At 45.0% G+C, this 16734-nt stretch overlaps 1 protein-coding gene across 4 annotated transcripts in view; it reads left to right on the forward strand.

Moving 5' to 3' along the window:
- The window catches only part of LOC8031367 (alpha-2-macroglobulin-like protein 1), a 209204-nt gene that overhangs the window by 78993 nt on the left and 113477 nt on the right, over positions 1-16734 (forward strand). For all 4 annotated transcript variants that reach the window (XM_029988207.4, XM_029988211.4, XM_029988219.4 and 1 more), the window contains exon 4: positions 15602-15793. In XM_029988207.4, coding sequence (XP_029844067.3) covers positions 15602-15793 — 192 coding nt within the window. The remainder of the gene's footprint in view (positions 1-15601; positions 15794-16734) is intronic.

Below are 16734 nucleotides of genomic sequence, written 5' to 3' on the forward strand. Positions count from 1 at the left end.
TCCGAGCAAAACAAAGTTGAGCGGCGCATTCGTTTCTTACATCTTTCTGCGTGATCTTGATCGAAACATCACATGCCCCCTATTTTCAACCAAAAAGGGTTACTACATTTAACTCTTACGCGCTTATTAAAACGATTCAGTCTGTTCCTCGCTACCACCGCTAAAGGATTTTAGGCTTCTGGTTGGCCAAAAGAGCATGTCAGGCCCTCTTTCTGCGTCTGGTGCAAGCCCTGGCTCTGCCCACGCCTCCCACTGACCAGACTCTCTCTATACGCGGCTCTGATTAGCATCCATCCAGCCATCCAAGGCTAAAGTGTCGGTACTCTGCAGCGTAGCTTATTCAGTGGATCCAGTTGTTGCAGGCGCGAAAGCAATAACCTACGCCATCATAAGATGGACCATCGCCGATGCTACCAGCTATCCTAGCCAATCCAGCGTTGCGGGGACACCACGTAACTTCCACTCCGTACGTTGCGGTCCACAGTGTTGCGGCCCGTCCCACCCTAAGGTCACGTGGCGCGCTCTTAGCACCGAGATTTGCCTCGATGACTCGTAGCGGCCGCAGCGGTTCGTCTTGGGCGTAGCAACCCGTTGCATTTCAGTTCGGAAAGCGGAGCGACGGCGCACCATTCAACGCAAATGAGCTACCGAAAAGAGCGTCCTTCCGCGTACGATTGCACGTTTTCGCGCGTCTTTATTCAGTTAGAATGGCACGTGTGCGCGCAAGTGCTTCATGCTGTAAACAAGTAACCTATGTCTGCAATCGTACGCGTTTTTTTAAAGGTGTGCGAATAGCGAACTTTCAACTCGAATCGAATTCGATTCGAATAGTGGCCAAAACATCGAATGTCGAATCGAATACTGAAATTTACTCCCAATGTTCGCAAGACTAAGAACGGACCCCGTATGTCTGCAGTGTTTCGGTGACGACTACTTCTAAACCCATTGCCACTAGCATTGCTTGTCTTCTACGCAAGCTTTAGACGTATCAGATTACACCCGCCATTGTTGACCTGATCTGCAAAGGGGCCCTGCAATCATATTTAAACGTCTACATTTTTTTTTTTTTTTTTTTTGCGGTTTTTATGTTTTTTGCGGTTCGGGCAAGCCAGCGGACACGCAGAGAGTAACTAACTATTAGTGCGTCATATTTTAACCGGACGCCGCGGAAACCGTCCTCCACCTACGGGGGCGACCCGCGGTGCCGAAAGCGCGTGATATGTGCAGTCTTTGGTCCTGGCCTTACTACTGGTCAGAGCCGCTAAAAGCTTCTTCTTAGTCGAAATATAAAATAGAAGTGGCGCGAACCGTTTCAATTTTGTGAAAGTAGTTTTTGTTCAGTGTTTTAGATCAGAAAAGAAACAAAATGCAGTTTATAAGGTACGGAAACAAGAAATGACCCGTCGACATACCCGCCCTCAAGCGGTGGAAAAGGCGGCGCATACTAGAGGGGGGTAGTGAGATCAGGCTTTGACGAGCGGCGAGCGTAGAAAGGTCCCGGATGTACGCTGCGGCGCTGCGGTCGTATACACCTTTCCAAGAAACACTCGACCCCAGGGCCGGTTTGCTCATCTTGCGGCTGCGGACGCGGCCGCGGCCAGTAGGGATTTTTACGTCACGTGACCAGCTCCATGGGGACAAGGAAGTACCTAGCGTCCCTGCCTAATGGCGGAGAGATCCGCATCGCTTCAAGCACAAAAGCCTAATTTCGCTCGCAGAAACTGATTAGAGGGACTTTCAACTGGAATCTAATTGACCGCCCCTTTATACTGTAGGAGCGGCAGGTAAAGTTACGGCCAGGGAGGGCAAATAGGAGCCAAAATAAAGAAAAAAACCACCCGAGATAAAAGCGGTAGCAGTATTTTTATATACCTCCGCCGGCGCCGCGCCTGGCGCCTCCTGTTGTGGTCGAGAGGTTAAAGCGCCGGATTGTCGTCGCGGCGTAGAAGTTCCGGGTTCAAATCGCGCTGAAGGCTTCTTTTTTTTTTTTTTGGATTTTGCGCGTGTCTTATTTTTGAACTGTGATCCTTTTTTGGAAATCATCCACTTGCACTACTGCGCCTTACACGCTTTTACTGTTAGTCCCACCTGTTCAATCGAAACACCGGGAAGAAGAAAAAAAAGATCAACGCTAGTTAACGCGCTAATGCAATCATTTCGTAATCTTCATTAAAAGGAAACCACGCTAGCAGCATCAGTATGGCTTTCACACAAGCGGAGCCGAAACAAGCATCCTTTCCCCAGCGTTTACAATTTTATTAGTTTTAAAATAACGCTCTTGCTGCGACTCCTTTCAATAACAAGAGACGCCTATTTAGGACTAATAAAAACTGCAGTTGTAGCAATTAAAAAAAAAAATAAAACAAGCAACAAAAAAAAAAAGACTAGCAGCTGTGGATACATTGATTGAGCGAAATCCGACAGGCAAGGCAGCAGGTCAAACGTCTGAGAAAGTAGTAAAACTGAACTAAAAGAGATCATACTTTTACTTGCATGGAATGAGATAAAAAGTATATTTATACTCTTTACATTTTGTTGTGGCAATCGTTTTGTAATATTAACACATTACTTGTTGAATTTTAGTAGAATAGCAGACGATCACGACCAAATGCAAAAATGAATCAGGCATCGACCATCGCAAACCCTCTCTCTCATGCAAACACCTAAACTGACTTTGGATCAAGAAATGGAATTAATTATAATTAATTCCATTTCTTGATACAAAGTCAGTTTTGGTGTAAACGCTGGGGAATTGTAAACGCTGGGGAAAGGATGCTTGTTTCGGCTCCGCTTGTGTGAAAGCCATACCGATGCTGTTAGCTTGGTTTCCTTTTAATGAACATTACGAAATGATTGCATTAGCGCGTTAACTTGCGTTGATCTTTTTTTTCTTCTTCCCGGTGTTTCGATTGAACAGGTGGGACTAACAGTAAACGCGTGTAAGGCGCAGTAGTGCAAGTGGATGATTTCCAAAAAAGGATCACAGTTCAAAAATAAGACACGCGCAAAATCCAAAAAAAAAATAAAGAGAAGCCTTTTGCGCGATTTGAACCCGGAACTTTTACGCCGCGACGACAAGTACCGGCGCTTCAACCCCTCGACCACACAGAAGGCGCGAGGCGCGGCGCCGGCGCAGGTATATAAAAATACCGCTACCGCTTTTATCTCGTGTGGTTTTTTTCTTTATTTTGGCTCTTATTTGCCCTCCCTGGCCGTAACTTTACCTGCCGCACCTACAGTATAAAGGGGCGGTCAATTAGATTCCAGTTGAAAGTCCCTCCAATCAGTTTCTGCGAGCGAAATTAGGCTTTTGTGCTTGAAGCGATGCGGATCTCTCCGCCATTAGGCAGGGACGCTAGGTACTTCCTTGTCCCCATGGAGCTGGTCACGTGACGTAAAAATCCCTCCTGGCCGCGGCCGCGTCCGCAGCCGCAAGATGAGCAAACCGGCCCAGGGGCAGCAAACCGTTTTCGAGCCCATTCACTGGGTTCGAGGCTAGACTTTCACCGGCATCCCTGTTAACCCTAACCGAGTGGAATGTGATTTCGATAGGCGCAGCCTGCGTAGGCGCAGTTTCAAATACTGCTGGCGGCTAAATTCTCCTCATTTCCCACTGTATTTTGTGTTTAACGGTACATGTATTTTCCCGAGGTCATTGAGAAAGCATTGTACCAGATTTGAAAAAAAAAACAATAAAAAAACTATAAACTATTTTTGTTGGGTACGCGCGCGACAGGACGAATGCGACTGGGATGTATAGTTTTTTGGTTGTTGTTGTTTTCTTTAGGATAAGTTTTGAAGGCGCCGCGCGATTCGCCGCATGTCAAACGACAAAGTGCTTAGCTGTCGAAAATAATTTACAACAGAAGCTAGCCGAAAGGCGAGTGTTTCTTAGAAAGGTGTATAGACCTTTTTCTCAAGGGCGCCGCCATCTTGAATTGTCGTTACTTTTAGTGTGGGCGAAAACATTGTTTTGCCATCGCCACGCCTATATAATAAATTTAGGATGTAGGCGTAGCTGTCACCCATTTTGTTTTGCCTCCCCTCTCTTTTTTTACTACTTTCAGGTGGAAATGTTTTATTACTTTTTGTCGCCCTTACCGGATATGCCTATCAGGTGGCTGGGGACGAGAATACAGGAGAAAAGACCATTCCGTTTAGCGCTCCCCTCTCTCCATAGAGATCATACATACTAACTCTCAAGGAGGTTAGAAGTACTAGGAGGGGGCACGTTACAATATTGGTGAAGCCTAGTCATAAAAAGTTTAAACGATTTTGTGCCCAGCGTGACCGCAGATCTCTCTGGCGATTGGTGCGCGTGACATGTCACGTGCTGGATGGATGGTTGATTGTAGAAGGACTCCGTGCAGGCTTGCGCGCGCTCCGTCCGGTAGGTTTTATCAGATTGAAGGTTAGACTGTGGTGTATTTTAGTAGCCGATAGCAAGACGAAGGCTAGCTTCGGTCACGTGATGTGGTCACGTTGGCATGGTAAGTGAGGAGAGTAAGGAGGAAAATGAGAAAGAGGCGAGGCGTCAAGGGAGCATGGCTTGTGGAGGCTACGCGGCCGACGTCATGCCCTCTCCTACCCTTCTATTCTCCATGCTAACTCTAGAGGAAAAGGTCCGCCATTTTCCCATACATTCTGGCTGCCGCAAGCGGGCGGATCATGCAGGCAGACCCTCGGGGTCCCAAACACGGTTACATCATCAGAGCAGTTTTGTGAACTTCAACAATCCACGAACTTACCGGTGGAAAGATATTCGCGTTCCTTTTGAAGCTTTTTTTTTTTTGCATAGCGCGCAGATGTACGGCCTCGCGTTAATGCTAAACTAAACCATATACCCGGCTTCGCCGGTGGGGCGCGGGTGGGCGCGGTTGAGGAATACGAAACTGCGCAAGCACCAGATTTCCGAGATTTCGACAGAAGGGAAGTTAATGCAGCGTAATGACTTTATTGCTTTTTATAAGCGTTAGAATAGCTCAGAAATTAGTTTACAACGTTAAATTATTACTGTTTATATTGCTGAGAGTTTTCACTCTTCGCGTTTACCATGGCAACGTTGCTTTCTTTCTCTCGTGTTCTGTCGCTCTCTTTTGCGATCGTTCACTCGGGACCCCGGGTGTCGGCGCACGGGATTTGCCACTCCTCCTCACCCACCTTTACCTCCCTGCCTCTCTCCCTTCAAGGAGCGTCGGCATGAGTAGGCTGAACTGGTAGTGCGCTTCTCCGCAGGGCTCTCCTTGACAGTTGGCTTGTTTGCAATGCAAGTTCTCTTTTACTTTTCCTTTCCCTCTACGCTTGCCGCGGCGCAAACAAACAACAAAAAAAGGCGCCACGGTGTTGCGTTTTTTTTTTTTTTTTTTGCTTTTTTTTTTTTTTTTTCCAACGGCCGTCGGTCGCGTTCCTTTCTTCGACGGCTTTTTTAGCTACGCCTGCGAGTTGGGTCACGTGACAATAAGGCTGGAGGAATCAACTAGAACAACTCTAGAAGCGAGTGGGTTTTTGGACGTCGAGGGTCGGAAGTTCAACTCTCGAGTAAGATCGAGCACATTTTGGAATACAACACAACCGCGGCCTCACTGATCTCTATGTGTGTGTACGTCATGGTATGGTGCCTGGAACCCATGGAGAATAGAAGGGTAGGAGAGGGCATGACGTCGGCCGCGTAGCCTCCGCAAGCCATGCTCCCTTGACGCCTCGCCTCTTTCTCATTTTCCTCCTTACTCTCCTCACTTACCTTGCCAACGTGACCACATCACGTGACCGTAGCTCGCCTTCGTCTTGCTATGGGGTACTAGAATACACCACAGTCTACACTTCGATCTGATAAAACCTACCGGACGGAGCGCGCGCAAGCCTGCGAGGAGTCCTTCTACAATCAACCATCCATCTCACACGTGACATGTCACGCGCACCAATCGCCAGAGAGATCTGCGGTCACGCTGGGCACAAAATCGTTTAAACTTTTTATGACTAGGCTTCACCAATATTGCAACGTGCCCCCTCCTAGTACTTCTAACCTCCTTGCTGGAACCCCTGGAACGCGTCTCCGACTGGTGTGTTTACCGCGGCCAAAAAAGTGGTACCTCGATTTCCGCCCGATGACGTCATAAAAGTGTCATGCTGTCGCCGGTCGCGACTCTGGCGGCGTCTCAACAGTTGTGGTAAAAAAGGCAGACGCCTGTTCTGCTGCAGGTCGCTTTCCATTGTGACAGTTCACGAAGCTAGGGCAGCCGGAAGTTGGGACGCCTAAAGCGACGCCGTGACGACAGCGACACTCACGTCCGCTCATGCTTTTCGCCAGCATTTCTACGGCCAACCGCCAGGATCGCGACAGGCAACAGCATGACACTTCGCGTCATTTGTTGCCACATTGGGACCTCTTTTGATGTATGGGCAGGATAGGGCGGTAAACACACCAGTCGAAGACGTAATCGAGGCACCATAGTTATGGTTATGGTGAACTGGAACGGGGTCGTTGATTTTCGATTGTCGTAGTTGTCATTCGATGTTGTTTATCAGCGCTTTGACGAAAAGCTGGATGTGAAAGTGTCGATATTTGAGTTTCTGTAAGGATGACTACGAAACCGTGGACTATACAGCGAATCGATGGGAAGATCTCGCTCCTTGACGGCATGGCTGGGTGAGAAGTTTTTCATTTTTAATATCGTGGATTCGTTTCTTGTTTTTACTTGTGCTGAATGCATGTTTGGGAGTGACTTGATTGCGGCCTGGAAGCAACATATTCAAATGCTGGCGCTACTTGTAGGTGCAGAACTAAATACCGGATGAAACAAGGAGACGGTAGGCTCTTTAAATCGACCGGAAAATTCGGTTTCTTAACCTATCGCGCTACGACTTTGTGCAGCGTCGCCCACAGATGGTGCATTTTTTTTTGTAAAATTTGCAAAGAGCGAACTTACCTGAGGAAAAAGTAAAGAAAGAAAAAGGCTTAGCTCCTATGGAAACGCAGCGACGCCACCGGTCTGCAATCAACACGGCGCCGTTTTGCACGGTAGACAAGAGATGGCGCAACGAACGCCGCCAACGAATGAGCATACGGCGCCGAGAGCCAGCGTTTTTAGCAGACGATCTTTTCGAATCAAAAGCGGCGCGCGTTCCGCAAACGGCGACAGTTGCAGAAACAAAAACAGGCGCGGTAACAACAAGCAACTGCAGTCCCTTGTCTGCCAAAAACGCCGGTTCTCGGCGTCGTCTGCTCGTTCGTTGGCGGCAGTTGGCGTCGCGACCGCTTGCGCCATCTCTTGTCGCCCGTGCGAAACGGCGCCGTGTTGATTGCAGACCGGTGGCGTCGCTGCGTTTCCATAGGAGCTAAGCCTTTTTCTTTCTTTACTTTTTCCTCAGGTAAGTTCGCTCTTTGCAAATTTTACGAAAAAAATGCACCATCTGTGGGCAACGCTGCACAAAGTCGTAGCGCGATAGGTTAAGAAACCGAATTTTCCGGTCGATTTAAAGAGCCTACCGTCTCCTTGTTTCACCCGGTAGAAATGACTTGATTCAGGAGTTGGAATGTTTTCGCAAGGTATGCAAGTGATAGGTTATCGCGGTTGCAGCCAACACATCAATTAAAAAAAAAGAGTAAAGCTATACGCACCCCGGAGTGCGCTTCGGACGGAAATGGCTATACGCACTCCGCTTTTCTCGTATAAAAAGAGTGGACACAACGAGTTTCCTAAGCGGTGTTGTGGCGTAGGGGTTAGGATGTCCGTTACCTACGCAAGTGGACGCGGGTTCGATCCGCGATGGGCCAACTATTTTTTTTTTTTCTCAAACATTTTGTTTTGTCGAGGCATTTGGCGATATTTACGACATTTCCTTTTTTGCGATGAACAGTAAAAAAAAATATCGAATGTTGTCGAGAAACTTCGCAGAACTAAATGGTAGCGGACTCCCTTTCCGGAGGTGCGATCGGGGACAGCGGGGCTTGGATTGCCGGCTGGACGCCGCGAAGCGGCGTGTACTGGTAACGTTTTGTAATTAGCAGCCGATACTGTCGCCGCGAAGCGGCGTGAACGCAGGCGGGGGGCTGTGTTAACGAGCGCCCCAGTGATTCACGCGCCGTTCGAAAAGGGTGGCCCGAGCGGCATGATCTCTCGGAGGGGTGCGTATAGCCACTTCCGCGCGAAGCGCACTCCGGAGTGCGTATAGCTTTACTCAAAAAAAAAAAAAAAGTACATTGTGTCGTTTTTGCGTATCCTCATCGGAGCGCAGGAATGATCCGCTACAACTAACTAGTACGATCTATATTTTAGCGGGTTTCTGAGCTGTAGTTAGGAGTGCACGCAAGCCGGAATATGGCTCATTGATCAGTTTACTTATCCACACCAGAGCCATTACTAACAATTTAGCTGGAACCCCTACAGGCTCGCCAAGCGATTCCACCATACACCAGGAAGCTCTATGGAGTATATTATTATTATTATTTATTATTTTCTGTAGCCGGTTTTATGTGCTCGTGCAATAAGCATTATTATATTATTATAGTGCATTCGGAACATCAAATTCGAGAATAATTTTGATGTTTGTGATCCAAAATATGGAACTACTTCAGCTTAAAGGGATACTTTAACGAAATTTGAAATATCCCCGTCGTGTTCAAAAATAGGTTGAATATGATCCACAATATCCGTAAATGACAATCGCACGTTTGTATTTTAAGCCTGGTGCCTGTATTTTTTGTTATAAACGGCCCACTCTGGCAAGCGCTCGGAGAAGGCCCAGCGGAGACCACGTGACATCCAACGCAATCGTGACGTAGGTCGTCTCAAGACGAGCAAAGCTACGGCGAGGCTGAGGTCGAAAGGATGGCCCAGTGCGGCTGCTTTTGTACGAATTTTGAGTGACGGGTTAATCTTCTGTAATCTTGTAGGGGGACAATAGCGACTTCTGCGACACACAAAAGGCATTCTCGGGAAGAGGGGAGTTCCTCCTTCCCCCCTTCTCTCGTCGTGGCCGGAGACAAGACAACCTCCATCACTAGCTGTCAAGGTTCCTAGACGGGCATTACAAGCGAGGCGTTAGCGACATCCACCAGGTGCTCTTTGCTGATCGTTTAATTCGTTTTAAAATTCCTTTTCGTGACTTTTTTAACAGGATATTGGTATGTTCGATGTGATGCTGCTTTTTTGAACACATATAGACCAAAAAATGAGCGCCGAAATTTCGTCGTAGTATCCCTTTAAAGAAGAGTGTTTTTTTTTTTCTTCTTTTTATAATAATTTTTGATTACATTACCTTTCTTTGGATTAATATGATTTCCTCCTTTTTTGTTTTTATTTCCCGCAGAAGCGGTCAAATACACATCCCGGATACTGCTTTGATGAACTCTGGCTACTGTACGGCCTCCATAGGATAAGCTGAAAACTGGCACCTTGGAAGAGTGCTTCGGAATGTATAGGCATCTGGCTTGCTTCTATTATCACGTGTCTACAAGGCATGTTTACGAAGATGAAAACAAAACACTGCTGTGGAGCACGCTGTCAACAATCACTACAGCTAGCAAGGATGGAAACTAGAAAGATCTTCCCAAGGGAGCAGATACTTTACGCCCTACCTGCAACGTGGTATACCTGCAATGTGGCCCTGGGCTTTAAAAAATAAGACACAGCCTCCCGGCTTTGGGCTATGTGGCCAGCCGTGCAGTCTACGCCACCTTAAAAACCTAAGGGGCGAAAAATGCAAGGCCGCATCGACAGCACGAAACAAGTTGGCTACAGTTTGCTCGTGCAGGAAGACTGAGCTGGTGTAAATGCTGTAGAACACAACTATGTTGTTCACCAATTGGTGATGCCCAGCCAGTGCCGACTTGTTACGTATCTCATAAGGGAACTACTCTCCAAAAAAAGACTTCCGACTGTGAAAATTAACATACGAGTGAGCTCATTTTAAAACACGTGTTGTTGTCGCAAGAAAATGCTCAAGCATTTTCTTGAGACATGTTTGCAACAAAATGAATGTTCGCATTAATGCCAAGAATGCCATACAAAAGAAATGAAAAGCTGAAACTCCGCAATCGAAGACACTCGCTGCCAACCGTCACGGATGTCAAGAAGCGAACTCGGACCAAGGAAGAGTATGTCTGACGCCTGGGATGATGAACCCATCGTGAGTTCGAGCTGAAGCATGCGTTGGACTGCAGTGAAAACATTCTACTGAGAAACCTTTGTTGCAAGATGACAACAATATTATAAGTGCCAGTGCAGCATCTAAAAAAATGAAAAAAGAAATGTAAGGGTCAAGGCTAAAAAAATTAGTTCCTGTCCGGCCAGCAACATGCTTGCGCTTCATCCTCATGCAAAGGCAACTGTTCTCTGAAGTCGGTGAATCTGTGTGTGTGTGCGTGTGCAGATAGTCGGTGTCCTTGTAGCAGTCTCTTCGGTATCTTGTGGTGCTACAGCGTGAATGCCAACATGCTGCACAGATATTGCGTGTCTCGGTGTCTCGAAATCTACAGCATCTAAGATGCATGTGCGTAAATGTTTTTCAAGATGGATATTTTCAGAACTTATGGCAGTGATGTGATTGCTGCGTCAATGGACCTTTTCCGAGAAGCGTTCTGCGCACGCGCGAGCGCCCGATGCCAAGCGGTGGAAGTCGGCACGAAAAAATCGAGGAAATTCAAAATGAGGCTGTAAATCGACGAGTAGAATACATAATTGCAGCATATATATAATTGCGTTACACAAAAAAAGAAAGTGGACGGAAAGAAAAACACGACGTTTGGGTGGACGCTACGGATTTCCTTCTTTAAAGTCGCGCTAGGCCTACCTCGTTGCATTGGGCACGCGACGCTGCTCAGAGAGCGAAGCAACTGGTAACGTAGCTCCCATTATTGATTGGTAGCGCAGGTCACTTCCTCGATTTTTTAGTTCACGCAGCCACCGCCTGGTGCCGTCGGTATATGGAAAAGGTCCATTGCGCCAAACTGCGCCAAGGGGCTAACCCTGCTACATCCTGCTACATTTTGCCAAAATATGGGTGATCTGCGCCAAGCCTGCGCCAAAGGACCAATATTGGTGTCTTTCGAAACTGGAACTAAACTGAGTACTGTAATTGAGCATGTGTGAGCTAGGTAGCGCAAGCGGCTGCCCAACAAAAAGTACCCTCTATCGATTGTCCATCCGGGCTGCATAGTTTTTCATGCCACCTCTCGTTTCACGCTCTCGCTGTTAATGTGTCTCGTCGATCGCGCCTTAAAAAAAAAAAAAAAATTCAACGATTGACGCGGGCGTGTGTTGACGCTTCAGTGCCTCAGTCATTGTACAAAGCGCTCCAAGTACTTTTTGACCCGGACTCGCGATGTCTTGTTTTGACCTGACTCGCTCAGGTTCTTTTTTTCTGTGTGTTTAGCTTGTGCCTCTCCTGCCGGCCTGGCAAGCACGTGCCGCTGGACAGTTTTTTGTCATATGCTGGAAAATTACACTTTGCATACAATTTTGGAAACCAGTTGGCGACGGAGCGGAGTGGCATGGTGTCTGTTTCGATCGAACAGCCATCTCCGCTCGCGCGACAAAGCACGTGCAAATGCAAGCCTGCCGAAGTTGCCCTCATGTGCATTCGAACATGACTGCACGACAGAAGCACTAGCCGAGACGCTTGCAACCCATTGTTTTACGTTTGCTTACTTTTGACGAAAATCTGGCACGTCGGGAACCAGTAAAATGGTGGCAAGCGGTTTTTCGGAATTGCTCGGCAACGCCCACAGCACTGTTCACTTGTGGGATGTCTCAATGTCTCTTTGGAGACATTGAAAGTGGGAATTCATTACTAGCCACAGGCAAATTGAGGCTTGCAGCAGCATTGTAGAAACTTTTGGAAGGCAAAAAGAAAAGCACCCACTACTCTTAATGCACCTTTGTCTTGTGTACAATTTCGCATTGCACTGCAGTAGTTACGTGTATCATCAGTTGGAGACAGCTTCCATTTATTGTATCATATAACTATGGTAGTCAACCTAATGCTGTGATATTTACTAATAAGCTGGTCATTTTCAAATAAATTTTAATATGTGCTGTTTGTTTCTTTTTTATCTATAACGGTACATATATATGTATAATTTAACGAAAGCATTGCAAAATGTGTCATGTCATTGGCATTTCAGTTACATGTTGAAAGACTCCCAGGTGGTCTAACTTGACCATAATTTGTTTATTGCGGCGAGCGAAGTGTCCTTCGTTCGTCCAGCACTTAAAACGAAAATAAGTTTATTTTTCTAAGAATATCTGCTCCAAAAGCCACTTTTGCTGCTCCGAAACACTGTTTTGGCTGCTCCAAAAGCCACTTTTGCTGCTCCAAAACACTGTTCTGGCTGCTCCAAAGGCCAATTTTGCTGCTCCAAAACACCCTTTTGGCTGCTCCAAAAGGTGCTCCAAAACGGCTTAGGCCAATCACATCACTGTTATGGATCCCAGGAGGCTCGTTTCGCAGTGTTCAAAGATGACCAATTTCTTGCTTATGACTCTTCTGTGTAGTAAATGCAAGCAACTTTGAATATGAAGCTCCCATGCCCACTTCTGTTTGTGTACAAAACTTGTTTTTAGCCACCCTAACTGTGTCGTTTCACAGACTCGGTACTGTCGAAGTACATCGGCGTATGGGGCAACGCTCTGGTATTACGGTCCTTTTTTTTGCAAATATAAAGTTTTCACATTATGACATTGCCAAAAAATAGGTCACAGGTGTTTTTTCGATGTAGTAACCAGATAGGTTGCTTACTGCAAAACAAGTACTATATTTGAACAGGCAGAGTGCATTGAATTGCTGAACCTATGCAGGTTTATCACAGGTCTAAGAAAAGTTTGTCAAAATATGTGCAATACATTTTTCAAACTATGTGCGATACATTTTTCGAACCAACACATCACAATTTTGGAATGGTGTTACTTTTATACGTGTCTGGCGATTCGCGTCCCGTTGCTGTTGCATCAGGTGTCCCTAAGGGTAGTGTACTCGGGCCTTCATTGTTTCTAATATATATCAATGACCTACCATCAATTAAATCGACAATTACTTTTCGCTGATGCTTGAGTTATTTACCGGAGAATGAATACACCTATAGTGATCAGAATATTGTCCAAGACGATTTAGATACAATATGATCATGATGTTCCCTATGTCAGATGAACATTAACGCATGTAAATGCAAAGAAATGTCCGTAATAAAGTCCTCCACTGAAACACTAACCGAGTACTCGTTACTTTCCCAACCACTAGAACACTTATTGTCGTACAAGTATTTGGGCGTGTATTTTACAGACTCATTATCATGGATTGAGCAAATAACAGGTAGTGCGCTAAAAGCACTTGCCGTAAAATACCGGGCAAGCGCCCACTCAAAATTTATAGATAAACACGAAAAAATGGAGAATGGGCGCTTGTCCCGTCATCAATTTTACGTATAAATGTACTGCGCATATTTTTTCAGATCTTAGAAATTTGGATATCAGCGCTTAATGTGGAATGGGCGGATGCATGATATTCTACGGTAATTTGTGAAAAAGCCACTTGTATGAGAAAATGTTTGTGTTCAATAAACACATACAAGATATATAATAACCATATAAGAACTTATATGATAACTATATAAGATATATAAGAAACTTACAAGTTTCTGATATTTTTTTATTTTATTTATTTATTACTTTTGCGGTGCCCCCCAAGAGCCTACAAGAGGGTGCACCGAAGTGCGTACATGCAAGAACACAAAACATAAAAATACAAAATACAAGAACATGCCTAGAAAAAAAAGTTCACATGTTTGATAACAGCACTGACACAAAAACATGCCTAGTTAAAGGCATGTTTTGGCCTTTAACAAGGCAAAAAGCCTAGTTCTTGTTCAGTTCTTATGTAGTTCTTATATGTTCTCATATATCTTGTATGATTCATATCTGTTTATTGGACACAGAAATTTCTCATACAAATGAGATTTTTCAGTGAGGATTAAGACATTAAGACGAAACTACTCGTATACAAAACATTTATCTTCCCAACATTAGAATATGCAAGCATAATTTGGAATCCACACCTAAGTTACCTAATCTTGAGGTTCGAATCTTCAGAACAAAGCAGCCAGATTTAGATGCAGTGATTATTCATCTGAAACTAGTGTCTCCACTTTAAGAGCTAGCATAAATTAGGGTGCCTTCATGTGCGCTTCGCATAGAGTGATGCCAACTGCCTGCTTCCCTTTCCCACACCCTCTTCCACCGCCATTTTGTTTCTCTCATTGTTTCCCCGTGCGCCGGAAAGTGGCCTTTGTGTCCATCGGTAATCCCATCCGAGGGGGAAAATGCTAATCCTCCCTCCGTGGGTTCCACAACGCTGCTCCGAACTTCTGAGATAAGGTGCTTGTTTCCGGGAGGGTTATAAGCTCCACGGAATATCGTTGAGGAACAAAATGGCTGCTGGTTTGTCGGCAAGTGGTATTACAAAGGGTGGCATCACCCTAGCAAAGCGCACATGAAGGCTCCCTAGCATAAATGTTCCTAATCTACAAAAAAGACAAAAAATAGCCGGATTTTTTTTTATTTTTTTTAAGATGTATATTACTTAGATTGCGATTCTCAATTTACTTACTGCTGGGCTGCAAATTTTATATCATCCATCTTAGATAGTCCTGCAAGATTGAACCATTTCAGTGCCATACTTTCCTCTTTTCTTCCTTAGTACTTTGCACCACTGATTGGAACAAACTACCCAACCATATTGTAACTGAGTGATATCCCCTTGCATTTAAAAATAATTGCATCAATTTGTGTAACTGTGAACCTTGATTTGTAAAACTGCATCATAACAATAACATGCTAATAAGCATTTTTATTTTTTTTTTGTGTGTGTGTAATCTTTACTTGTTGGTGTTTATTTTTTTTTTTAAATGTTCAATTGCTTTTTTGGTATTTATTTTTGTGTCCCCCCCCCCCCCCGATGTATGTGTCTTTGGACGCCTTTGAGGTGAATAAAATGAAATGAAATGAATGCCTCTGCATCATTTATCCGGTTGTTACTGTAGTTGATTTTATTTGGTCCTACTAGTACACTTATTGCCATTTCATAGGAATTCTTCTTTTTTTTATACAACTCCGATGTCGTTCAGAAATGATTACATCACCCAGTTTATCGCTTAAAAAAAATAACGCATCTGTCTCAAGATATCACTTTCTTGTATGAATTCACTACAATAATTGTAGGTTATAATAATTTTCCTGCGTTCTAAATTTTGTTCTTTAAATCACTAGGCGTCCACAGCTCTCGTGTTAACTCGTAAAAAATAAATAGTGCGAAAACTCGTTTCTACGACGTAAACGGTACGCGTGAAGCCTTCAGCTCAGCTCTATAGCCCAGCGCACGTCTGCCTGCTGCGGTGACGTCACCGGAGGCGTGTGCTGGCCTCCTCCTCTAGGTGGTGATGGCCGGGGACGGCCGTGTCCACACCCGTGAACCCCCCCCCCCCCAAATATAATTCCAGGCGTTTCAGTCCCTCCCCCCAACCCCCTCCTCCAGAAAGAAATTGTACCTTGTTTGTTTATGGAATTCAGGGAATCTGAAGGTGTTTCACGCTTCTTTCTCTTCCGGACAGATACCGAGACCGAGCTGGAGTTTGAGGTGCCCCAGACGAGACGCAACGTCTACTACAACCTTCGCCTGCGCGTGGTCGGAAAGTTTGGAGGCGCCACTTTTGAGAATGAGACCTACGTCTACTTGCGGACTCCCAACGACTTTGTGGTGCTTGTGCAGACAGACAAGCCCAAGTATCGCCAAGGAAGCACGGGTGAGCCACCTATGGTGTCATCGCCGGCACTCTCAAGTTACAGATGAACAAATCAATCTTTTTGCTTTGATTTTCAAATGCCGGGCTGTCTCAGGACGGTGGAACATAATTGCGCGAGATATAATACAAAGTGAAAACAAAATATACTAGAATAAAAAATAACCAGTCATTTGTGCAAAACAAGATCAGTCATCAGTGGCAAACAAAAATTCATGCAATGCTAAAAAAAAAACCTCACTGGGCAGCAAATTTTAATGGAGTTTTAATGGTATGAGAAAGAAACTGCTTTAAACTTTGCTTCCATTCACTTCCATGTGTGCAGTGACATAAAATGGTCTTCATTAACGCCACAAATTTGATCGAATGTTTTATTTCTATTATACAGATTTCGTTGGTTCTTTTTATTTCTTCCACTACTCCTAGAGGTTGCGACTCTCAAAAGGAAATGGCTGAATATTTTTGTGAAAAATGTAGTGAGGTAGATAAATAATGCCAGCAATTCACATTTTGTTTTTAATACAGCATTATACGGCTGGTTCTCCTGATATATGCGGTGGAGCGTTGCAAAAGATCATCTCAAGAAAGACCATCACACGGATTTCTTGCTATTTAACGATAGTTAATTCATTGTAATAATTGTAGAATGAGAATGATCCCTGTGTTGCACGCTATATCTCCCACCTTATGTGTAGAACCAATTTGCTACATTTGATTTTTATAATTTGCTCGATGGCTTTACACCTAGAAGCTTCAATTGCTTGGTTTTTGTTGTGCGCAGCCAAGCACCAAGGCTGTAATTATTGTTTTTCAGCTTGTACGACTCCGGGATTACACAACATTTACGGATAGTCCCTTAAAAGCCTTACAATCTGGGTTCCACTTAATTGAACATTATCTCTCCATTTCAATTCAAACGACACTTGCAAATATTTACCGTGGTG

The sequence above is a fragment of the Ixodes scapularis genome, unplaced genomic scaffold (genome assembly GCF_016920785.2).
Source record: "Ixodes scapularis isolate PalLabHiFi unplaced genomic scaffold, ASM1692078v2 PGA_scaffold11__112_contigs__length_91849675, whole genome shotgun sequence".
NCBI classification, from domain to species: Eukaryota; Metazoa; Arthropoda; class Arachnida; order Ixodida; family Ixodidae; genus Ixodes; species Ixodes scapularis.